Genomic DNA, 24789 nt, shown 5'->3' on the forward strand with positions numbered 1-24789 from the left:
ATATGAGGGTATAAAAGTGCCTTGCTCTGTGTTAAGAGTGTCTGGGGCACAGGTCAATATTACAGACAGATGAACTCAATGCTCTGCTGCCTCTCTGACAATTCCGGTGGTTTTTATCCTTGTAAATGGTTTTGTTCCCCAGTATCTGCCAAGAATAATGTTCAGCTCACCTAGATTGTGGAGAGTCTCCCTGAGAAGACTCCCCTGCTCCCAGCAGGAATGGGGCAGGAGTCTCCAGCCTCTTGGCCTTCTGCATGGTGTTCCCAGGGGAAGGTCTCTCCCCGCTCAGCCGGTCCTGTAACGAGTTCTCTCTGCTGAGGTTCACATCAGAGTATGGGCAGCCAACTAACCTGGGACAGAGAAACAAAAACCAGAGAGAGGTGACAATGCTTTACAGTCACACAGCCTTACCAGCCTCAGGCAGAGAAATCCATCACAAACCCAGAAAAAAGGAGGCCACAAACACTCAGGGAGATGTTATTACCCACTCTGAGGTGCTGTTAAAGAAGAGCTCGTCCTCTGTAACCTGCTTATTTGAACATTTCATGGAACAAGTGAGTTCGGCAACTTTCACTCTGAGAAATCCCAAGCCCACATTACGAGCTACCAGATCTTCAGACCTCTTCCCTGAGATTGTTTTCTGGCTCTTTAAAATAGTTCACTTGAGAAAAACCTTTCTCTTCCAAGAGAAATCAAAAGGCAGAGCACAAAACATGAGCGAGCACTCCTCACTCTTGTACTTTAATAACCTACCCACAACACTTCCTCCCTCTTTAATGTCTCCTTGCCTGCTGTTCTTAGACATGTTATTTTACAAAAACCTCTCCTTTAGCACTGCTGGAATGAAGAAATTGGAGTGAATTAGTCTGTTTGCATTGCAGTTATAATGATTATACTGGTATAAACAGAATTTATGATGAAACAGCACATTTAGACACAAGAGGGAGCTGCAATTGCAGATATAACCACCTCCAGAATAAACACTGAGATCATTTCAGTGCAGTGCAGGTGCTTGTTGCTGCATTATCATTATTAACAGCACTTAGACTCTTAGAGGACCTCATTTACATACGTGTAATGTGTCCCATATCGTGGTCCCCGGACGTGCCCGATCCCCTGGCAGCCTGGAGTGGGACACACTTGTCCCACTGCTCCCTCTGGATCCTCAGCACCTGAAAATAAGTTAAAAAAAAAAAAAAGCAGTTAAACATGTGAACAGCAAAATGCACTTAGGAAAATCAGCCAGCATAACACTGTGGTGTCTCTGTTTACCTAGAGGGACCTGCAGAGCGTGTCCAGTCTTGGCACACCAGCCCACGGGATGGATGTCAGGGCTGTCTGCATCCACCCAGAAATCATAATGAGGGTCCCAACCATCAAAATGGATCTGAAAGAAGCACAGTCTCAGTGAGAGAGACAGTTAAGGGCATGACTCAGCTTTTATGTTAACTTCCCCCTCTGTCTCACCTTGCTCAGCTTGAGGCTGATTCATTCAATCTTTCATTTCAATCTTTCCTCAGTCAGGCACAATCATCTCTGTGCTCAGTGTAACTCTTTGTTTTCCTGCATCTGTGTTTTACAGAACAACTAGGTTCTGGTGACACAGTTGTGTCATCCTACACACCACAGGGTGCTCTACACTCAGAGCCCAGAGCTATGCAAACAAACTGATTATTTAATTGTTCTCTTTCCCGAGGATCCCAAAACACCAGAAAAGCCAACGAGTTCAGTGAGTTTTGCAGTGAACAAGCTACAATTTCCTGCTGGATGAAGAGACTGGTAACAGCTCAGACCCAGGTCAGGTTAACAAAGACTGAGGATCACTGGAATCTAAAGGCTACTGGGTTGTCTGTGCAGCAAAGTTTCAAATGGATGAATTGAATATCGAGTTACTAAATATTGGCAAAACTTGGCTTTTGCTCAGAGCAAATGAGACTGAGAATCAGCTGGATAATGGGAACTGAACTCCACTCCTGCCCACACAACCATCCTTTGGGAAGGAGACCTGTGGCCAAGGAGCCTCCATCAGTGCAGCCTCCACTTTAGCTGGCTCATACTTAATTTCTCAGAAGCCAAAGCACAACAGATTTTTCTGGCAATATCTTTATGTGAAAAGAATTACTTAAACTCCACCTATGTTACAACTGGAGAATGAAGCCACTTCCCACATGGACCAGGGTTTAAATTGCTTTGAGTTTTCCTTTAAGTATGGCAGGAAAAAAACCCTGTCAGGTATTTTCCCCCCAGCTGAACACTAATGCTGCCTTCAACCCCAGAGATCACACAGAAAAACGCCACGAGATGGAAAATCACCCTGTCAAGTGTCATTTCAGAACAGTTACATTAAAACAGCTACTAACAACACCAGGCAATTCCATCAGATTTCAGCAGAACAAAGCACCAGAAATCATTTCCAGTTGGGCAGGCCCTGAGGCCACATCAGCTGCCAGGCAGTTGTTTGCTGCTCCTCCAACCAAGGGGGTGTTTTTCTGTTCCACAGCACAGGGCTCTGCACTTGGCAGCAAGGTCATACCTTAATGCGATGGTTGTCTTTGTCAACTATTGTTGCCACTCTTATCAAGATGGGATTTCTCCTGTCCACAGCCTCCAACTTCATATTAACTTGGAATCCGTGAGCAGGGCGCTGGAAGAGAGCGTTGCAAGCAGAATGTTAAAAAGCCTGGGAGTTCAGAGCTGGTCACCTGCTCTGAATGAAATGTGCTCGGGTTTTCATCCACCCCTTTGGAGCTTTGGGCACTGATCTCACACAGACTGCTCCAGAGGCCAAAATCAGAGTGCCCAACAGGTTAAAATCAGTGTCCAACAGGTTAAAATCAGAGTGCATAAGAGGTTAAAATCAGTGTCCAACAGGTTAAAATCAGAGTGTCCAACAGGTTAAAATCAGAGTGTCCTACAGGTTAAAATCAGAGTTCCCAAGAGGTCAAAACCAGAGTTTCCAAGAGGATTGAGGTGTGTGTTTGTCAGCAGTCCCAAACTGCTCGAGGCAGCCTGAGCTGCCCCAGCACAGAGAAGCATTTCCCAGCCAGGGCAAGAGGTTCTTCCCTCACAGAGCAAAGGTGAGACACCACCCCAAGCTCCACTGACACATGGACTGCAACCTGACAGCAACACCCCAAACCCAGCAGAAAGATGATCTTTACCCTTAGAGAAGAGAAAGCTGAGAGGGAATCTCAACAATCGATGCAAATATCTCCAAGGGGTGTCAGAGGATGGTGCCAGGCTCTGTTCAGAGGTGCCCAGCAACAGGACAAGGAGCAATGGCCATTAAATAAACCACAACAAGTTACACCTCAACAGGAGAAAGAACTTCCTTCCATGGAGGTGGCAGAGCCCTGGAACAGCTGCCCAGGGAGGGTGTGGAGTCTCCCTCTCTGCGGATATTCCAAATCTACCTGGATGTAAAATTCAAGACCCAATTGTGTCACCTGCTCTAGGTGACCCTGCTTGGACTAAATGATCTCCAGAGGTCCCTTCCAACCCAAACCATCCTGTGATTCTGTGATCTCACACCTGATCAGAACAGTGGCCAGTTCACCACTGTCTCACACCTCCAAACACCACTGTGTGAAAAGTCTCTTCACTACCCTTCATGAAATCCTTCCTGGCATGAGATCCAGCCCTTGGAACACCTTCATTACACAGGTTACCATCTCCTTTTTATGACAACTGTGTGTGCTTGTCAACAACTGCTGGGAGCTGCAGTGCTAGACCCAGGAGCAGCTCCAGCCCCAGAGTCTCCCCCCTTCTGTCGCTGTCTCACCTTTCCCTCAAAGCCCAACAACTTTGTAAAAACTCCACAACGCCCTTTGGCCTGATCTGTGTCCTCTGCACCACCCCTAGATGTAACCTCTGAGCAACAGACAGCTTTGTCCAATTTTTCCATTTATCTGACTGCAAATTCCTCCTCTGACCTCCAGAGCTGTGGGTTATGGAGCACTGGATGCTCATTCCAAACACATCCCTCTTCACTTCTGCATACAGAGGTCAGGATTTTAGTAAGAGATGATAAACTGGGTGTTTGAACACAATCAGGTAAATGAAAAGGTGATTATAAACACTCTTCCCTCCCAACCTTCCTTATCCTTTTTACTGCCACTGGCTGGGGGCAGAGGAGGAGTTCCACAAACTCCAAAGCTGAAGTTCCTCTTTGGTCATTTCCCCTGGACACAGACATCTACCCACAGGCTTCCAGCCACAGGGCACACTGGAAACCAGACAATCTAAACTGCTTTTATTTTTAAGAGCATGTTATTGAACCAGCCAGCCTTGCCTGGCTGCCCTGAGGAAGGAGCCTGAGATCCAAATCCTGCCCAGAAGAGGAGCCAGGCTGTTTGTTTAAGCCTTGCTGAAGGGCTGCTGCCCTTCTGGCAATAATTTATGAAGGGTTTTGAATTGCCAGCCCAGGAGGATGAGCTGAAATGCTGTGATGCTTACAATGAAACTGTCTCCTGAGCTTTTGGGGGGAGAAGGCAGAAATGCAGCCCCAAGACCTGCTATTTGTGCTGATGATCAGTGTCTCCAGACTAGGTAAGACAGCTCTTTAAAACTGTTAAAAACTAATTCAGTGAGAAATCTCTGTTCTGGTTCTCAACCCGTATTTTTATGTACTGATTTCCTGTAATTGCTAACTGGAATAATAATAATAATTTTAAAAAAATCAATAACTTTGCCATTTATTTGCACTCCAGCCCAACCAAGCCAGAAAAATAATGAGGTTTGATGTTGAAAAGAGTTCTAATAACTGTTGATATATCAAACACCTTTTTTTTTTTCTGTCTCATTTTTGAAACACAGTTTTGGATGCTAATTTACACTCTGGAGTTTTATGAAAGCCAGAATTGGTCCTTCTACTCGTCTCTAAAAGCCTGACACCTGAAGGAGCAAACAATGATGTCCAGGAAACAGGAAAGGAGGTAGACAAGGCAGTGCATCCCCTGTGGAAAACCTTAATCCCAGGGATGTTTTGGAGTTCAGCTGTGCTGCAGGTAATTCCAGCTGTGATTTTACAGTTCTCTGAAGAGGCAAAACCAGCCTCTTCAAACCCCTGGCACCCACCTTGCAACCTGCCACAACCCCAAGTGGACACCTGCTGAAATCCAGCAATTATCAAACCTGTCTGGCTGGATTTTTGCCTCCCTTATCTGAGGCCTCCCTGATTGCTTTTCCTCCTCAGTCCCAAAGACCTTTCCAACAAAATCACAGGAGGGCAGCAGGTATTAACCCCCAACTCCAACTTCAGCAGAAGGAACCGAGTGTCACGGTGGCACAGAAAAGATTTTGAACATATTGCAAAGTTTAGCAAGGTGAGCCAGTAGTGTGGAAGGGAAAAAAAAAAAATCAATTTTAAAGTATTTATAAGTTATTTGAAAGGTGTTTGTTTCGTTCATGCTCACAGTGAGCTTCCAGATAAATGCACTGAACTGCAATGAAAGAAACAAAAGCTCGTGCTCCCAAGGTTGAGAGAAGCACCTTCAGAGCCTGCAGGATGATGTTACTGCACCCAGGAGCTTGGCAGAAATGCTCTTTCATCTGTTAATACACTTGTTTTCCCCCCAGGAGAACTAAGATCTATATTAGAACATGTAAGTCCTTGATAGGAACTTCTCTACCTTAACTCCAGCCTCACCTAGCAGGGAAATATGGATTTGCACAACTGCAAGGTGAAAGTATTTTAGAAAGGTTTTTTTATACACCTGATGACTGCACACTTGTCATTCCCCTAAAACACATCCATACCCCCCCCTTTTCCTTCCTTCCCCACCAAATATGCCCAGTTTCAGACCAGTGATTCCCACTTCTGACCCTCACAGTGGTTGGGAATGTCTGTTCAACCAGCACCAGGTGTCAACTGGGAGATTCCCTTTGCCCCCCCAGCAGCTCTTTCTCCATTCTGTGCCCTCTCTGTGCCCTTCCCACATTCCTCTGGAAGCCACAGTGTGGACTGAAGGCCCTTTCCTTAACTCTGCCAGTGGAGCAACTGGAGATATTTAGTCAAAACTCCTTTCCAAGACAGCTTTTCATGGCATTAAAAAAAAAAGTCTTGTATTTTGCCATGTGTTTTGTTTTAGCAGCAGCATCTTAAACATCATCTTAAAGAAAAAGATCTGGAGATCACCTCAAAGAAAAACCCAGTTTCACCCTCCTGGCACAGGCAAGGTGATCCACCCTCAAAATAAAGCCTGTAGCACAAAAAGGTGAATAACAGCACCTGAGCAAGGACAATCAAAGAGATTCACCCACCAGTTTGAATGCTCTTGCTGGGGCCGCTTGGGAATTAGTTTCTTCCAAGTATTTCTCCCATGAGAAGGCTTTGGGATCCTTGTATCCTGAAAAAACCCACAGAATTAACATTTAAGTAAGAAAAACCCCACGTTTATTGTTAAAAACAACAGAGTAGCAGCTCTGTAACACAGTGTTAATGATGCTAATTTAGCACTTGCAATGGATGGTGCTGGAAAGTGGCCTCTTTGCTCCTCCCCACCATTCCAGCAGCCACAGCAGCACTGCCAGTTCCCCAGGCCCTGCACGGGGCTTTAACCCTGACAAGTTCATTTCTGCACAGCTTAATCACTTCTTATTCTCTAGAGAAAGCTGCCAATTAAAGGCTAGTCAGAGATTTCTGTGATGTGCAGTGGCATCACTGAATTAATTTCCCACTTTATTAACTATTCTGTGTGTGAGTGCCTGCAAGACTGGAGAAACTTCTCACCTCCTGCTGCCTGCTCAGTAAAACCAGCAGCCTGGAGAGAAAAGGCTCCCTGGGCGTGCTGCTCTAACAACAGGGCTGTCTCTCCCTGGCAATTACATTTAAGAAACTACTCTACTTTTTTTTCCTCTTCCCATTTCAGTAATTTTTACTCCCAGGATTGGCTCCTTTGGGCAGGAGGGTGCAGGGACTAAATGCAGAGCACGGTCTGAAAATTGCTGCATTTAAGTCCCTCAGCAGAGACCAGAACTGGCTGCAGGGGCTGCTGAGGGCACAGGAAATCGTGATATGAGCAGAGAAGTGCCTTGCTGCATATTCCAGGAGCAGGGACTGATGTTTACAACCCCTCCTGCAACTGCAGGAAAAGCACAGAGGCCAATCCCTCCTGTGCAGAGGGATCTTGTAGTGCCTCCTGCTCCACAGATCCATGGTAAGCACAGGAATTCTTGCTCCAGGGCTGTCAGCCTGGCAAAGGGCAGGGTTCATTTTATTATGTTTGCTATTTTTGAGGTGAATGAGAACTTCCAAGGCCTGAAAACAGCACTGGTTTCCTTGTTCTGTCCTTTCTCATTCACCAACATTCCCTTCATTTACCAAATTCCAGTGCAGCAGAAAGAGATGTGGCTTCAGCTACTCCTTCACTTCCCGAAATTCCATCTAGGAAATCATGATACTGATTCCTTTTTCTTCCAGCTCGAAGGAAATGCTGGAAATCCTTCGAAGTTTTTAGCTTCTGAAACCAAATTCAATTCTAAAATTCAATTCTAAATTACCAACCCCCATTCCATTCACTGAAAGAACTGTGAACCAACGTAAAATTCAGTGGCAAAAGGCACAAGCAACAATATTGTTCAGTCAGTAGAGAGTTCTGAGTGGAACCTGGAACTTGCAAATATGTAATTACGTGGAAGACACAGTTTTTTACAGGTTTTTTTTGGCCTGAGGCAGGAGAGAAATCTCACTTTCAACATACCAGGTGGTGTTGTCAGTGGGGTTCCAGTTTCCTGGCAGTAGCCCACAGGACGGATGTATGGGCTGCTCGTTTCACACCTGAATCAAAGAGGGAAAGTTGGCAGCAGTCACATTCAGAGCAAAAAGAAAAGAAGGATTTCAAATACTGCCTGATTTGCTGGGGGAGCAGATGCTTTCAGTGGGTGTGATCACGGTGTGGAACACGAGCATTACCTTGTTAGGATGGGAATGCCAAGTTTTCCAGGCATGTGAGCTGCCCCCAAAGACAGGGAAATACAAAGAAAAATCATAAAATGGAGATCCTGGATGAAAGGGACCTTAAGGATCATCTAGTTCCAAATCCCTGCCATGGGCTGGGACACGTTCCACTAGCTCAGGTTGCTCCAAGCCCCGTCCAACCTGGCCTTGGACACTTCCAGGGATGGGGCAGCCACAGCTTCTCTGGGCAACCTGTGCCAGGGCCTCCCCACCCTCACAGGGAACAATTTCTCCCCAGTATCCCATCTAACCCTGCTCTCTGGCAGTGGGAGCCATTCCCTGTGTCCTGTCACTCCATCCCCTGTCCAAAGCCCCTCTCCAGCTCTCCTGGAGCCCCTTCAGGTACAAGGATGCTTCTCACCTCCAACACTTCCCAGACAACTCAGGCCCCCCCACACTGGTTCTACCCTGAGCTGCCCAGTACTCAACCAGGAGGAAAACTCCTGAGCAACTGCCTCTTTGGGAAAACCCAAAGCAATTATTCACATGCCTCAAAACCCATTTAAGATCCCAACTTTAGTGGTTACACTGGAAATACCAACGATTACCCTCAGTGGAAGAGCAAAACAAAGCCCAGTCTCCCTGCAGGTGTGTGTGAGAAACGGGATCTCTTTACCAGTAGTCGTAGCTCTCGTCCCAGTTATCGAAGTGGATCAGCAGCCGGTTGTCCACCACGTCTGTGATGGTGGCCACGCAGATCAGGGAGGGATTCTTCTTGTCCACTGCCTCCAGTTTCATTCCCAGACGAAACCCAGAGGGTGTGACAGGCTGAGGAACAGGACAACAGGGAAGGGAAATCAGCCACACTGTTGGCCAAGCCTAATTTTCCTTATAAACTCATTTGTAACCCCAAAACCCACAGGTCAAAACACACTGCAGTTACCAGCAAGAGGTTTGCAGGCAGGATTTCCCTGAGTTCTGGCAATGACTGTTTCTGTTGCCAAAAAAGAGCTGATGTGGCTCGAGAAACAGCATTTCCAGGTAAACCCACCACCACAGACTCCCAGGCTGAGACAGAAATGCCTTTGCAGTGATGGGTGTGGTTGTGGCAGGTCCTGTCTCACTGGGGGAAAAGTTAAGAGAGTCCTCAGGGAGAAGAAGAGACTCAGTGGGAAGCAGAGCAGAGCTGGGCCCTGATCCTACTGGAATCAGTGCCTGTCCATCTGCAGTGTCCAATCCATCAGCCTTTGTGTCACTGGAGTGACACAGATGGCAGGGAGGGTGAGGCAGGGACTGAGGGTAACAACCACAAAGAAAGCACCAGGGGGTGAAGGATGAAAAATGCTCCAGATCCACAGCCCCATAATGAATCCCATGGCACACATGAGCATGCTGCTGGAAACCAGAAATTATTTTGGAAATGATTAAATTAGGGGAAAGGGACACAAATATCCCGACTGCAGGGACACAGCGAAACAGACGGCTGTAATATATTTAATAAATGGTCCAGTAAATCTTTTCCTCTGGCATTAAGGAGGAAGGGAAATACAAATTCTTTCTCTGGGAAGTCAGTGACTAGGGGAAGGAAGAAAAATTGTACTAGTTTTCCATCTTAAAAATAAATCACAGCAGGAAGCAGTTTGCATCTGATTGTACCACAGTTGCACCTCTGACACGAGCATATTAAAACCACGTAAATAATCTGGTCAAAATTCACTTAGCACCAGACCTATTGAAACACCTTCTATTCCACGTTACCACTTACAGTGCTGAGGGTCTTAAAAAGGCTTTTTGGAGCTGCTTGAGCTTTGCAATTCTTCAGATAGGAAGTCCAATTAAATTCTCCCTCCTTGAAACCTGGGAAGAGAGATAAAAAAATTGTTCTACCTGGCCCCGGAACATTCCGACAGGCTTTTCAGAAATGGAAATTACCTGGGAAGAATATGAACTTTGCATGATAACTGCCCTGCTAAAGTCTTCAGGGGATGTGCATTCCAGCTAAAGCATCTCTCTCTTTTTCACTCTAATGGCCAATCATTAATCTCAACCTTCAGATGTTTCTGGGAAATCGAATGCGGGGAAGAAGCAAGTCCTGAACCCCAAGGAGACATCCAATACAGAGTTTCTAATTTGACTAACAACGTCAGTCTCTGGGAACATCAAAAAGAAACTGTTTTGTTCTTTTGTGAGTCACTGTGTTAGTTACACCTCTTCCCTTTAGCCCCTCAGATCGAGTTCCGTGCTGAAATCACACTAAAAATGAAACATGCAGAGCCAGGAGAGCCAGTTCTTAGGAGAATTTATGGTTTCTTGTACACCACTCTATTTTTTTTTTTCCATACCTTTAGGAGGGAGCAGCTTATGGCTTGTTTTTTCACACCAGCCCACAGGATGGATGTCTGAGGAATCAGCATTAGCCCAGAAGTCATAACACTCTGGATACCCATCAAAGTGCAGTCGCATCCTGTAGCCTTGGATCTGCAATAAGAGGAGCTCTGATTGTCAGAAAGGGTCATAAAGAACTTAAAGAAAATCACTAATCAACTGCATTGTTCTTTTCCATATTTATTCATTACAGGCAATTAAAAGGTTTGCTATTCTGAGCTACAATTGCAAAAATCTGACAGGAAAGATTTCAGAGAGACCCTCAACCACATCACAGCATTCCTTCACTGTCACCTGGAACTCCTAACCATTAATTAATTAATGTACTATTACTTTTATGTTTCTACTTTTTACTGGAAAAAAAAAAACCTAAATGTACATGGGACTTTTGGAACCAAAGACAGGAAAAGCAACTACCTCAGCCACTGTGAGAACACAGAATCGAGAGGGGTGTTCAGGATCCAGCCCTTCCAATTTCATTCCAACTTTAAATCCATTCCGGCCTTGTGGGAATGATTGATACTGTGAGGGGGGAAGAAACATTTGCTTTCAATTCCTAGAGACAAAATCTATTGCAGAGCAGTCATCAGATGTACTCAAAGCTTCAAATGTTCAACCCAGAGAAGAAAATTCTAGCCCCAAGTGATTGCTGCTCGAAGAGACAGGTGCAGGTTCAGGGATCAATAATGGCACGATCACAGGATTTCAGATTTGTTATTCTAATGAATCTCTCAAAAACACTGAACCACGAGCCTGTTGCAATTAGCTGTGAACAAATCTTTGAGCAGATGCAGAAATGAGCTCTTCTCAAACACAAAAGAATACCTTTCCCAGCCCAAAGCAGAAACAGAGCTGGGAAAGCTCAAATTACTTTGTCTGTCAGTCCAGACTCTCCCCAGAGGTAACCTGGCATCTTCAAATGCTGAAAGGGACAAGGCAGGTTTGATCTGGAGCCCAGTTACTCCAGAAAACATTTGTGTTTTTTCATTTTATTTGCAGTCTTAATCCAAACGAAACAAGTGAAGTGTAGTAAGGGCTTAAAATAAACCTGGCCTGGGATTGTAAATGGCTTTTTGACTCTCTGCAGGACCTGACCTTCCTGCTCAGCTCACTGTGGAAGGACCAACAGCCCTCGGCTTTGAGGAGCTCCCAGGGAGCTGAATGTTTAATGTGCAGGAGCAGCTTCCCCAGGGCTGCACTCACCTCTGCCACCTTCACTGAAGGGACACAGCTCCCTCCCTCCCTCCTGCCAGACACTCACTGAGCGAATCCACAACATTCCCAGAGCTGACTGACTCGACTTTCCCACAGGGAAGGCTGGAAGGGCTGTTGTACAGCCACAGATATGTGACTGTCCCTCTCCAGCAGCCCTTGGATGTTCCCTAACAGCCCCTTTATCCAGAGCAAAGCCGATCCAAACAGTTGCTGTTTATTTGGGAGTGAGATCCAACCAGCATCTTTAATACCCTGGTTTGGGATGAGACTCCCAGGGCAGATGCCTCATTCCACAGGAACGTGTGAGGGTTTCTCTGCCTGTTTGCACCAAAACAAGTCAGAAATGTTACTGCTGGCTTGGGGGTGGTCTCCAACCCCACCTCCACTGAGCCAGGAATCCTGCAACACCGCCTGAGAAAAACAGAGCAAGGGAGTGGAAAAAGCTGCCAACCTCTCTGAACAGTTTGAGGGGAGCAGCTGGCATCTGTTCCTCTTCCAAGTAGGAAACCCAGTTCCATACCTTCTTCTTTCCAGGGAGCACTAATTAATCAAAAACAAAGAGGAAAAATCAATGTTTCTCCCTGATGCTTCCTGCTTTTCTCCTCCTCTCTCTTCTCCTTCTCCTCCCACGTACACTCCAGCTGGTTTGCTGTGGCACCACCCCAAAGGAGGCAGTGTTACCCAACTTTTGAGGAAAAGGAGGAATTCCAGCAGTGCTCATTCCTCACTGAACGAAAATTTGTCACAGGTCAAATGGATTGTGGCACCCATATTCCCTGGCAAGATGCCCATGGAAAGGTGCCAGTGGAAAGCCTGGACAAGGCAGAATAATTTAAAAATGTGGAAATTAATTCCTTCTCCTGGTATTTCACAGAGGAATAAAGGGTTAAATATAAACTAACAGACAGCACAGAGAGGCATATAACTGCAGCTGCAATAAACCTAAAATACAATAAATGAAAAACCAAGTGAATTTTCATTCAGTTCACAAGATTTTATATATATATATATATACACACACACATATATTTATAGCCTTCTAATAACACAATTCATCTATTAGAGAGGCAGCTCCCAGATAATGACAATAACTTGGATTCATTCTAGAACCACAGTCATACACACAGAAAATTACGTTTTAAATGTATATTAAACATCTCCCCCCAGTAACACACTAACTCATTTAAGGTGTGTAACACATTTAAGTCACAGTCTAGAATCAATCTCATTGTTTACAACTTATTTTCTCTTTAGCATTATAGGCTCTGGCTGTGAAGCTCTCCAAAGTCAATGGAAGGAAGATTCTTATTGTCTTCAGTGAGCTTTGGATCAGGCTGACTCCTTCCAGATCCTCACACTGTGCCCACCATGCAGGGAAATCCAGGATATTCCCACTAATACATCCCAGAAGCTGCCTGTGGTAAGAGGGTTATGTACCTAATAAGCCACTCTGAATGTGAAATGAGCTCTACTGTCCTTTCTTCTTCTGTTTATTATTATTATTATTCACTTTATAATAGCTACTAAAAAAAAATCTATAAACATTAAAGAAAAGAGACTCTGAGCTTAGCTCACCTTGTTTTATTGGTTTAGTGTTTCTGCGGCTTTTCATATTATTTGATTTATTCTTCTCCTAGACACAGATATGTTAAAAAGAAGTTTAGCAAGGTTGGTTTTCCTTCCCTCTGATCATCTCACAATGCAGGTACAATAAGGATGGAACAGGTAACTACTAACAGGACTATTAGCCAGTATTATGTCTCTTCAATAACCCTGCAAGAACAGCAGTAGGGAATGCTACACAGATAACTCTGATCCTGCAGTATCCCAAAGTGCTTTACAACTTATTTAATACATGCTCCTGGAGTTCATTTAAATGTGGCTGCAGAAGAGCAGCACAGGCCCAAAATCTCCATTACAATACAGAGGATTTGCTTTCTGCAGTGCAGGATTTGCTCCTCACGTCAGCAGCCTCACTGTAACTCCATTTTCCTTTCCCTTTCTCATGTCCCTCCGTGCCAGGGAATGGATAGAAGGGGAAAAAAAAGTCATTGCTGAAGGCCTGAAGGAAGCAGAAGCTTCAAGGAACTCCTGTCATGGATGAACCCACCCCCAGACCACTTGGTTTCCCTGTGCCACACTCCAAGCCCAATTCCCAATTCTCATTCACATTTCTTCTGCGTGCTTTTCACACTCAGGTTTGATTCCTCCCAGGTTGTCATTTCTCAAAACAAACCAAAAAAGAAAACCAAATGTGCAAAGCAAAGGTGCCACCAGACACGTCCCAGAAGGGACAGGGGGGCAGTTCCTAAAGAGGAGGAGGAGAAGGGGGAAGAGAGAGATTTCAAGGACTTCTGAAAACATCCATCCCCTAACACATCTCACCCACATCACGGGGAAAAGCTGAGCAAGGAGATGAGTTAAACTGCTCCTGACATCAGAGGCTGCAGCTCGAGTGCCCACCAACACCTCCACAAGTGGCTCAGCTGTACAGAACCATGTGTAATATGTGAATATAAATGAAATGGTTCAGAGACACACTGCACGGGCAGGGGCAGAGCACAGGGTTGCACAAAGGGTCCTTAACCTCAGGAAAGTTAAGGAAAGATCAGCTCAGGACTGAGGAACTTCTATTTATCCACCACTAACACAGGTTTCTGGTTGAGCATTCTCACAGTGTACATGCAGGTACCTGATAAAACCCAACCAAACCCTGTGGTTTGGCACTAATCTTCAATATCACAAAACAGTACTTGACTGAGAGAAGGTATTTTGGAGGCATGTGGTTTTATTACTGTGAAATAGAGCTGGTGTACAGGGCTGTAACTACCCCTTGAAAGTTACAGTCTGAAAGCCTGACTTTCACTTCACATGAACTATTCACTGGCCCCTGTAATTCCTCAGAGCAGGTATTCCCACCACTGGTGTAAATCAGGATCAGCCCCAGACCATTCCCTGGGTACAGAACACCCTCCCTCAGCTCAGTTTGCTCTGCTCAAGGAACTCTGAGACAAACAACTGCCCCTGCTTTTCACAGCTCTCTTTAAAGCAAGGACATGCAGCCTCGTTTACCTCATCCTCATATGCATTTTCCTCCTCATCCTCCGAATCCAGAGGGAGTCTTCTCTTCCTCCGGAGCCGTCTGACAGGTCTGCCAGCCTCAGTCACCTGACAGCCACTGCTGGTAGGAACATTTCTATTATTTCCCCTGTTTCTGCAATCACCTGGAATGTCTCTGACAGCATTAAACATCCAAAATTGAAAACAAAACCGAATTAAAAGTGCAACACTCCTGCAGTGTCTGGGGAAGAACAAGGAGGTCTGGACTGAGAGCCTGAAATAGTGAATGGTGTCTGCAGGATATAGAACAGTAACACTGGCTCTCAGGAGTTCATTCTACTCACAGCAACATTCTTCTCTGTCACAATGTTCCCTTTAAACATTTTTAAACAAAACCCAGGAAAAATCCGGGGTTTCTTTACCTGTCCCTGTGCTGCTGGGAGCCTGTCTGAGTACAAAACTTCCCATTCTCAAAGCAATCCATCTGCTCACAGGTTTGGGATTCTGAGCAGGACACGCCTGGTCTGGGCACTGTGGAAGCAAAAAACAAGACAACTATTAAATTAAAATGTTAAAACACATTTAATTACGTAATGAGTTCTGTCAAAGTCCTTTACAGACTTTCACTGAGTGACTCTCAGAATCCCATGGAGAGGGGTGTAATTATTATCTGTGTGCTGACCCACCACCTCAGCAGAGAAAAATCCCTTTTATCTGTAATATTTTAATTCTGAAGAAACCCTGCCCCCTGTAGAAGTGACAAAGGAAGATATAATCTTAAAGCTATAACCAGGACACAGTTACAAATCTCATTATGTTTCTTTATTCTTAGTAACCCTTTAACTGGAAAGACAAATGTCAAACAAGTCCATCTTGTTTCGATGCTTTTAATACAGCTGGCTAAATTTAAAAGCTTCTGCCTTTATATATATTTTGTACATATGAAAATCCTTCATAGGCAGCCCCTATAAACAGCACATTATTGATGGGAGAAAAGAAACAATCATTTCTATACCTAGCAAGAGATATATACGGATCTTTCATCTGAATGAAAACATGAAAATGTAAGGAATAACTCCAATATATGACATATATTTACTTTCTCCTGAGTTCTTCCTAATGCAAATTAATTTGTATTTGATATTTTAACAAAACCCCAGGCATCTGCACTGTCCTGATGGATAATTTGCTCCAGTAATCTGACATTCAAATCATGCACGGGGGCTTCTGTGTGTACATTTTCCCTGCTCTGCATCAGTGGCACCACTCGTGTGCACTGGTTTGATCAATCCAGTTTTTAATGCACCATTAAACACCTGAAAAGAAGAAAAAAAAAAGAAAAAAACCACAAAGCACCACTCACAACCCAGATATGAGACATGAGTCACCTGGCTTTTATTTAAAGCCTTTCTCAGTCTCCTCAGCAGCACTTGGACTAATCCTGATGAGCCAAGTGATGTTTTTCATTGATATTTCATTGCTCTCCATGGTCCAATATGGATGTTGGACTGTCCTTGCTGCAACTGGGCACTCACTGCCCATGAACAGTCCACACATTCCTGTATCACAGCCTAAAGTCTCTCCATGCCCTCAGGGACCAACGATTCCAGGCAGGGAAAAGACAAACCAGGGAAGACTTGCAAGAGCCAAGAGCTCTGATATTCAAATCTGTCCAACAAACACAATTCTATTAATGGCAGTTATGATGTGCAGCAACTTCCCTAAAATCCCAGCACAAGCAGGACCCCCCCAGCTGCCGACAGAAAGGGCACATTCCACAGGAATTTGTCCTGTGTGACCCCCAGCTGGAGCTGGATGGGCTTGAAAGCCCTCAGAGCACGGTGACAGCTGTGCTGCATCAACACTGCAAACATCTGGAGCTGCCAGGGGCCAAGTGGCTCTCAACCCATCTTCGATGACACTTGTTCTGGTGGGAAATGAACCTCCCAGAGGAGCAGAGGAATGTGGGACAGGCAGAGGGAATATTGCTGAAGAACAGTGACACTGAGGAATAACCTGCTCTTCTTTGTTTGGTACCCATCCCCTGCACACACACACACACACACACACAGGAAATCCAGATACAGAACCAGAAAACCTCTCCAGACACACACAGGGCAGCAATGGAAAAGGAATGATACGTGGCAGACTTCAGAGAGTCTTCCTTTGAGCTTAAAAAACTCCCTAGGCTATGCAGGAACACTTCACTGGCGCAGATAAAATCATTAAAGTGTGTTAAATAGTGTCAATATGCAACTTTTATTAGTCCTGACCTGCAAATGCGACCGAGCACCAGAAAAAAAAAAAATAAATTTTAAATTAAAAAAAAAACACCTTTCTGATGAGCAAATAGCTGCAAGGATTACTCATTCCTTGATCTTCTTCACTATCTGCAATATGGAGCTACTGAACTCTGGAATGAAAGAGGCAAGTCAAAGGTGGCTGCATTTGCAAGCTCTGCTCCAAAGCTTTTATTCCAAGCACTTCATTAGTCTGAGATCTTCCCTCAGCCGTCCGTGCTTTGCTCAAACCTGCTGAACTCAGTTTAAAAGCATCTGCTTCACCTCTGAGGAAGAGCTCCTCGATGAGTTGAGAAGCACCATCCTCCTCCTACTCCTGCCTGCTTCCTGGGTTTGGGATCCTGCCTCCAGCACCCTATCAAAGCCTTATCCCAAACGTTCTTCCTCCTCTTTCCTCTTCTTTATCTAAAACCTGTATTTCTTAAAGCTTCAAAGGCGCTGGACTTGCTTCTAGAAGGCTCACTCACTTCCTCCTCTGCAGCCCTGAAGAGACAGAACACCGTTTTTCATCTCAGCACAGACAGAAACAATCTGTTTTGAAGGAACAAGAATTCTAAGGGGACTCAGTTTCCTGGAGGATTCACCTCCCTCAATCCCCAGGAGAGCAGCAGCATCCCAGTGCACATCCCAGGGATGGGATGACTGGGATGACTGGGACAGCTCAGTACCATGGGCAGAGGGTCAGTGGAAGGAGCAGATCCAGAGCTCCACGTGCTGTTCTGGAGCAGAGCTTGTCCAGGAGCCAATGTCACCGTGCAGGAGCAGGGTAATTTTTGGGATAGTGACACTCTTGCACGTGAATCAACAGTTCTGATTCTGCCCAATCCAGCAGAGACAGAGGCTGGTGCTTCCTCCTGCAATAACCTGATGATGTAACCCCAGCCAGGTGAGCTGGGCAAGTCCAGCCCCAAAAACACATAAATTAACATCAAAAAACCAAACAGAATCTTTATTAACAGTCTCTGATCTGAGGCCTGGCCAATGATGGAGGCAACCTACAGTTTCATCCTGAGGTTCTTCAAGGCAATATCCCTCATTCCTAAATTCTGGAATTGCACAACTGTTACTGTCAGCACTGCATCTTCCTCTACACAACAGAGCAGATTTGATAATATAAAATCCACACAATCCCACAGGAATAATCTGTCCTTCCTGAGATATTTTTGAAACGAATTAAGGATATTTCATCGTGCACACAAGAAATGGAATAGAGCAGGAAGAGAGGGGGGTAAAAAGGATTAAACAGCAAAACCAAAAAATAAGTATTTGGCATCTTAAAGTGGCTCCCTGGGCAGCCAGTTACTGTGTTCCAGCTGGACATTCCTACCAGACCCATCAACAGAGGTAATCAGGGCTCTTATACCTGGCCATTTAATATAAAACAACACAATGTTTCTTGGTGCCTTTCAGTCTAATAAATAATGTGGTGCTTTGCTGATTCTCTGCTATTATGAGGAATCAATAAAAGTGAAGCTGTTTCTGCTGGTTAAGAGGCAAAACACTTCAGATGTTTAAGGAGCAGGAGGGTAATGATTTGGGTTAAATACAGGGCAAAAGTTAGCAAAATAATAATCCAAAGGAGTCAGTGGATCCAATTCCATGGAGGAGGAGAAGGAGAAGGGGAAGAGGAGGATTATCAACACCTGCAGAAGGTGGGGGGTCTGGTTCTGAATGCCTGATGTGGTACCAACAATCTGATTTTTCAGAGCTCTCGAGCCCCTTCAAGTCCAATTTATTTCACTTCAAATTGATCTTTTCCTCCCCAAGACTGAGAATTGCAGCTTTGAGGGCAATTCCGTGTCTTCGTTTCCAGCCATCGGGAGCACAGTGGAAGGGAACAGCTCAAGGTCATTTGGGAACCACTCCACACACATTCACCCCCTAACACTGAACCCCATGTCTGTGGCCATCAGACCTTGCTTGTGATTCACACCAGAGCTGTCGTGGTACCATGAACACATAAGGTACAGCTGCCAAAAACTGCAAAACCAACCACTGGTGGGAACAGAACATAAAGACTCAACCCCACAATCTGAGAAAATTCATCTTCCAGAGGAAATGTCTTTCTCATGCTGGATTGAATTTACTGGGCTTTGTTTTCTGAGTATTTTGGGTGGACATTTCTGAGAAGCAGGAAGATCAGGCCCATAACTTCTATTAGCAGAAAACAATCACTTAAAACACTTCCTGCCTGTAGAAATCAATTGAGCAAGAAATTAGAAGGAGAGAGGGAATATCACCAGGCTTTCAGAAACATTACTAACATTTCACCACTTCCTTGGTAATGCCAAGCCAGTTGTTTTTAAAACAAAGTCTTCTCTGCACAATTTCTAGTTGCAAACTGTAGAATATATTGCAAATATTCTGTGCTGCCACAGGCTTGGTGGCCACTCATGTCCTGTGTCCTTGTTTCTCACTTGTATGTTGTTACCAGGTGAGGTACCAATCCAGTCTAGAAAGTTGTTGGAGAATTTACTTCACGCTGGAGAACTGTCAAAAATCACGATGCAGAATAGAATCTTGAACTTAACCAGAGAAGACTTGATACAATAACGAGTCTTTTTCATTGCTCTATTTTATAAATCCACTACGACCCATAGGAAAATATAATAAAGTAATTACTTTTCTTATATGCTCCCTATCAGTAAAATCTACAATAAAATCAGATAATCCAATAAAAGGAAGCAAATGGTGCAATTAAGAGAGAGACCAGAGACTAACCTGAAACATTTTGAGGAGCCATAGTCAGGCCCAAACGTTCCTCATTTGTCCCAATTTCTTTTCATCTTTAACATTTTAAGGCTCAGAAACATTAAGGCAAACGAAGACACAACAAAACTGAGATGAGTCATTCAGTCCCGAGCTGCAGATTCTGATTTATGAAATGATAAATGACTGCCAGGTTGGCAGAGATAATGGGGCTTAATTAATATGCTCCCACCCAGACCTCTGTGCTTTATCTTTAGACAGGGAATTCACAGGCAGAGGTCAGGAATACTCAGGTTTTTGATCTCATTTCTGCCCCTGAGCCAGTGCAGCCTTGGGAAAACGCTTCATCATTCCTGCAGAAAACCAGCTTTGGCTTTTAACATCCACCTTGCCTTGGTTAGGAGACCAAAAATAAAGAAAGAAAAAAGGCACAAATTCACACAAAGTGTGAAATAAATGGGTGGATGGGGGTTCACTCTATTTCTCTGAACACCATCGGAACTAACGGGAAGACAAACATTCCAACAGAAATCCCATTTCAGGCACAACCAGGTTGATTTCCGATGACATGAGGATTTCAGTGTCTCTCTATGTGAGGGTAAATGTGAGAAACACAACGGTGCAATAAACCCAAAGAGTGTAAATCAAGTAATAACACGAGGTTTGCAGCCCTTCTGGCTGAGCTTCCACGGACCAGGAGGCAAAATTCCATGCGAGAAGTAGCTGGAATTAAGAGAACCACCTGAGCCTGGGCTGTTCTGGGAAAAAACAACTTACAAATGAACTTCCTTCCCCAAAACAGAGAGGGGCACTGGGCAAAGCTGGTCTTTTCCTCACAGCACTCAGAGCTGGCACTGGGAGCTCTGTGCATCCCCAGTGTCCCGTGAGCTCCGGCAGCAGCGGCTGCCACCCGACGTGTCACATCTGCCAGGCACTGCTGTGACAGGAGTGAGGGACAGAACTGCAATTTAAACAGCAACACACAAAAAACCCTCATGGCTTCTTGCAGCAGAACAAATCTGGTCTCAGGAGCTGCTTCCAACACTTCCCAGCTCAGACACAACCACCTTTGCTGTGACGGTGACTGATGATTCTTTACTCACCCATCAGAACCTTCCGCTCACCCCAGGCAAGTGATATTTTGCAAGGCTGAACTAATACCATCACCCAAAAAAACCAGCCTCACCTGCAGGAACCTCATCAGTCAGGGACTGAAATGAACTTTCAGAGCCTGCAATGGAATTGTGCTGATGCTTCAAGTGTCAGTAGCCACTGGCAAGCATTTAATGGCGTGATGAGATTTAAGTGCTTTCACTGCCCGTGTCAGTGAAGGGGGAAAAGAGATAAAATTCAGAATTGAGGAATCCCGAGATCCACCCACTGCACCTCCTACTAATTTTTGTAATGACAAATCAAGGAAAATATTGCTCAAAATACTGAAAGATTAGAGGGAGAAAATGGTCTTAGAATGGAGAGGGATGCCTTTGGGGTGGGACGGGCTGCTGAGGACAAGCAAACACGTTCTGTCAGTTCTGCCGCTGGGCTGCAAGGTAAACTCCTTTGGTTTTCAGGAGTTTGCAGTGCTGTTGATTTGTCACAGGACAGCCCTTCCAAGCCTGCCCTAAGCACATGTTAATACAAGAATTAGGGTGTGCTGGGAGACAGACACGGTGGCAATGCGACCTCAGTCAGCTCCTAAGATCAGACAGCAACACTGGGAGTTTACCCCAAACCAGCAGCTCAGCCCAGTATTAAGTCCAAACCCATCACAGCCCATAAGCTGCTCTCTCTTGGTTTCCAAAGTAGAATCATGGAATCCTGGAATGGTTTGGTTTGGATGGGATCTTAAAACTCATCCAGTCCCACCCCCTGCCATGGGCAGGGACACCTTCCACCAGCCCAGGTTGCTCCAAGCCCCGTCCAACCTGGTCTTGGACACTTCCAGGGATTCCAGGGGCAGCCACAGCTTCTCTGGGCAACCTGTGCAAGGGCCTCCCCACCCTCACAGGAAGAATTCCTTCCCAATATCCCCTCTAAGCTACCCTCTGTCAGTGGGAAGCCATTCCCCTTTATCCTGTCAGTCCAGGCCCTTAAAAAATCTCTCTCCATCTTTCTTGCAGGCCCTCTCCAGGCTCTGGAAGGCTGCAATTAGGTCACCCTCAAACTTCTCCAGGCAGAACAATGCCAGTTCTCTCAGCCTTTCAAAAGCTTTAAAAGCTACAGCATAAATAGGATTGTCAAAACAAATCCTGTGTGATTCATGAACACAACATCTACCTGTTTGCTTAGCTCTACCCTGCATTTATCCCATCACTTCGCTGGATTCAATCAGAAATTAAAAAAAAACAAACCACAAAACAAACAGGAGATGAGCCAGAAGATGCTAAACCTGGTAATAAAACACCCATTCCTCGGGAAGTATTTTACCAATAAGTTGAAGCATTCTCTGGAAAGCAATCTGCCAAATTCAGCAAAGCACATCTGCCCTCACACCTCACCTGTGGAGCACAGTGAGTGCTGCTAATTAGGAGGAACGGGGGTTTGGAGGGAACTCATTTGCTTTGGCTGCTAATTGATTCCACGTGTCAGAGCTGTCCTTAACAAGGAGATAGTTGCTCATTTTCCCCCCAGTTTCTAATCCAAGTTTTCATCCCACTTTGCCACCTTCTTCCTGCTCCTCCACCCAAGCAGCACACATGGAGGGCTTGAGAAAAGGTTTAAATAGATTAAAAATTATTTAAACTATGGGAGAAAGGGGACAGTGTTTGGGGGGGGGAAGAAAAACCAACATTGCAACTCAGGAACCACCACCTTATTATTTCAGAGAAAGACTGTAAAAGTCCAGAGTAACCAGTGCTCTGAGTCAGTCTGGCTTTGACCCAGTCTAACCACGTTTTTTCCTGATATTCAAATGATGCAACTCTGATAATAATAATAAAAATAATGGGATTTAAGCCTCCAAAGTGCTTTATTGTGCAGAGGTGAGGCATGGACTGGTACATGGACACTCCACACCCTCATCCACGTCTCCATCACCACGTCTCTGACAACACTCATGCTGGGATTCTTGGTATGTCCCATGTTGGACCCGATGATCCTTGAGGGTCCCTTGCAGCTCAGGATATTCCATGAGTCTATGATGTCCATCATCACCCTAAAGCAATTTGATCCCATGTCCCAGTGTCGCTGCACATCTCACCTCCCAAAAAAAATATCAGCACTCACATGGAAAAGGACAAGGTGTTTATACTGAGGCTTCACCCTCAAATTTGTATCTCCCACCACCAATGGAATATATTGTTAAATGCAGAAGTGTTTAGACTAAAAGCTTTGCATGAAAATATAAGTGAGATAAGGGAGAGCGAGACCTTCTCCTTCAGATAAACCAACAAAATTTTAAGCACATTATAAAGCAAAAATTGCAGATGCCGCTTTAAATAAATTGTAGATGCTATTTTTCATAATCAATCTAAAGCCTTAAAATTTGAGTAAATAGAGAATTGGTGGTAAAAACTGCAGACAAACAGCATGGCTGGGGCAAGGAAAACAGCCCCTGAGGGGTCAGTGGGTCAGGAATGGTCTGCAGGGCACATCTGGCTGTAACAACTCACCCTCATAATGGCAATAAAACCCCCAAAGACAACATAAATTAACTCTGGCCAGGAATGAACAGAGCTGGCCCTGTACAACCTGCCCACAGTTGCACCCAGTTGTCCTCAAGCAGCTCCAATCCAGCTCCATTTCCACCCCGGCACCCACCAGGAATTACAATTCATTTCACACGCGTTCAGCTTTAATGGGATTATTTGCAGTGTGAGGCGCAATCAATTTTAGGGTAAAATCTGTGCACAGAGGCCAAAAATGTCCTCTGTTTTAATTGCATCTGTAATTACTTTATAAGACTACAACCCAGCAAAGTACCGCGGGGACTCCTATTAATCATTATTACGTATCTTACATTGCCAAGCAGGAATACTCGCTGAGGAAAAGACTGTTCCCATCCTCAAAAATATGGAATTTAAATAGATTACAGATCATAAAGTGGGAAGCAAAACACCGACGAGACCATGACGGACTGTTCCTAATTGCTGTGTGGGAAGAAAAGTTTGAAGCACCAAATACCCATTTTTCCCTTCTTTTACTTCTGTTTTATTATATATTAAAAAACCCCCACAAACCAGAAAGGTCTTTTACAACTTGGCACAAAATATCAGAGCTCTTTATCCCTTAATCCCAATTACAGGCCAATGTGCGTTCGGTTTTGTTCCTTTATAAACTTGTCAGGGCGGTAATTGAATAAATCGAATGTTTTCACATTGAAAATCTAATCCGCCTCCTTGTGGCACCGGGAGTCCATCAAACTGTCCCAAATCTCTTTCTCCTGACCCCAAACATCCCCCAGATTGTCCCGCACGGATCCCAACTTGCGGACGATCGATACTTTTGGAGGATTATATTTATCCCTCTGTTTATTTGCCACCGACTTTTCCCTCGGCTCGCAAAATCCCGGTTCCATTAGTTCTACTCTTCGGATTCGCTGCCAGAAAGTTTGATGTTGTTTCGGCCTTTTTTTTTTTTTTTCATGTAAAAGCTCTTCCAACTTAAATGTTTCTGGGTTTTGGGTGGAGGAAAGTCTACAAGAACTCTTTCCACCGCCCTGGATTAATATATTTGTTAGTACTTCGGAGCTGTCACACTCCCGAGGAAGTTTCCCCAGCGCCGCGATAACTCCGATTTTCCCCACCGCCTTTCCCCCCAACCCCCCTTTTTTGCGCCAAAAAAACCCGGGCAAAACCAAACCCCAGAAAGCGTGGACATTTTACGATTTATTTTATTAAACTCAAACCCGCGTTTTTCGCTCGGTTTGGGGGGGTTTTTGAGGGGGGTTTGAAGGCTCGCCCCGCGGGGCCGCGGGCTGAGCGAGCCCTGAGGCGGCGGCGCCGCCATTTCCCCTCGCGGCGTCCCCCCTCCTCGCCCCCCCCCCCAAGATGGCGGCGCCCCCCGGGCCCCGCGGGCCCCCCGCACTCACCGACCGGTCCCGGCCCGGCCCCGCCGCCGCCGCCGCTCCGGGGCCTCCTCGCGGTGCAGCTCCGGCAGCGCTGGAGCCCCCCGGGCCCGCCGGGCGGGGAGCGCATGCGCTGGGAACGGGAACGGGAACAGCCCCGGCACCGCGGGGAGGCGGCGCTGGGTGCGATGGGGAGAGGGATTGGGGAAGGGGGGGGG

The 24789-nt window shown here is 45.4% G+C and overlaps 1 protein-coding gene across 4 annotated transcripts in view; it reads right to left on the reverse strand.

The window, feature by feature from the left end:
* Positions 1-24663, reverse strand: part of LOC113955591 (lethal(3)malignant brain tumor-like protein 3) — a 41038-nt gene extending 16375 nt beyond the window's left edge. For 2 of the 4 annotated variants that reach the window (XM_027661262.1, XM_027661260.1), the window contains exons 1-15: positions 24596-24663; positions 14980-15088; positions 14570-14678; positions 13073-13130; positions 11949-12037; positions 10700-10804; positions 10240-10375; positions 9663-9754; positions 8574-8725; positions 7701-7777; positions 6262-6347; positions 2534-2644; positions 1273-1387; positions 1073-1172; positions 171-350 (exon numbers count right to left, since the gene is read on the reverse strand). In XM_027661262.1, the coding sequence (XP_027517063.1) occupies positions 171-350; positions 1073-1172; positions 1273-1387; positions 2534-2644; positions 6262-6347; positions 7701-7777; positions 8574-8725; positions 9663-9754; positions 10240-10375; positions 10700-10804; positions 11949-12037; positions 13073-13130; positions 14570-14678; positions 14980-15041 (1472 nt within the window). In that variant the 5' untranslated portion in view covers positions 15042-15088; positions 24596-24663. Of the gene's footprint in view, positions 1-170; positions 351-1072; positions 1173-1272; positions 1388-2533; positions 2645-6261; positions 6348-7700; positions 7778-8573; positions 8726-9662; positions 9755-10239; positions 10376-10699; positions 10805-11948; positions 12038-13072; positions 13131-14569; positions 14679-14979; positions 15089-24595 lie in introns of those variants that run through there. The other 2 variants (XM_027661261.1, XM_027661263.1) reach the window with 2 other exon arrangements.
* Between the last annotated feature and the right edge of the window lie 126 nt (positions 24664-24789).

The sequence above is a fragment of the Corapipo altera genome, unplaced genomic scaffold (assembly GCF_003945725.1).
Source record: "Corapipo altera isolate COAL_440 unplaced genomic scaffold, ASM394572v1 201, whole genome shotgun sequence".
Taxonomy (NCBI): Eukaryota; Metazoa; Chordata; class Aves; order Passeriformes; family Pipridae; genus Corapipo; species Corapipo altera.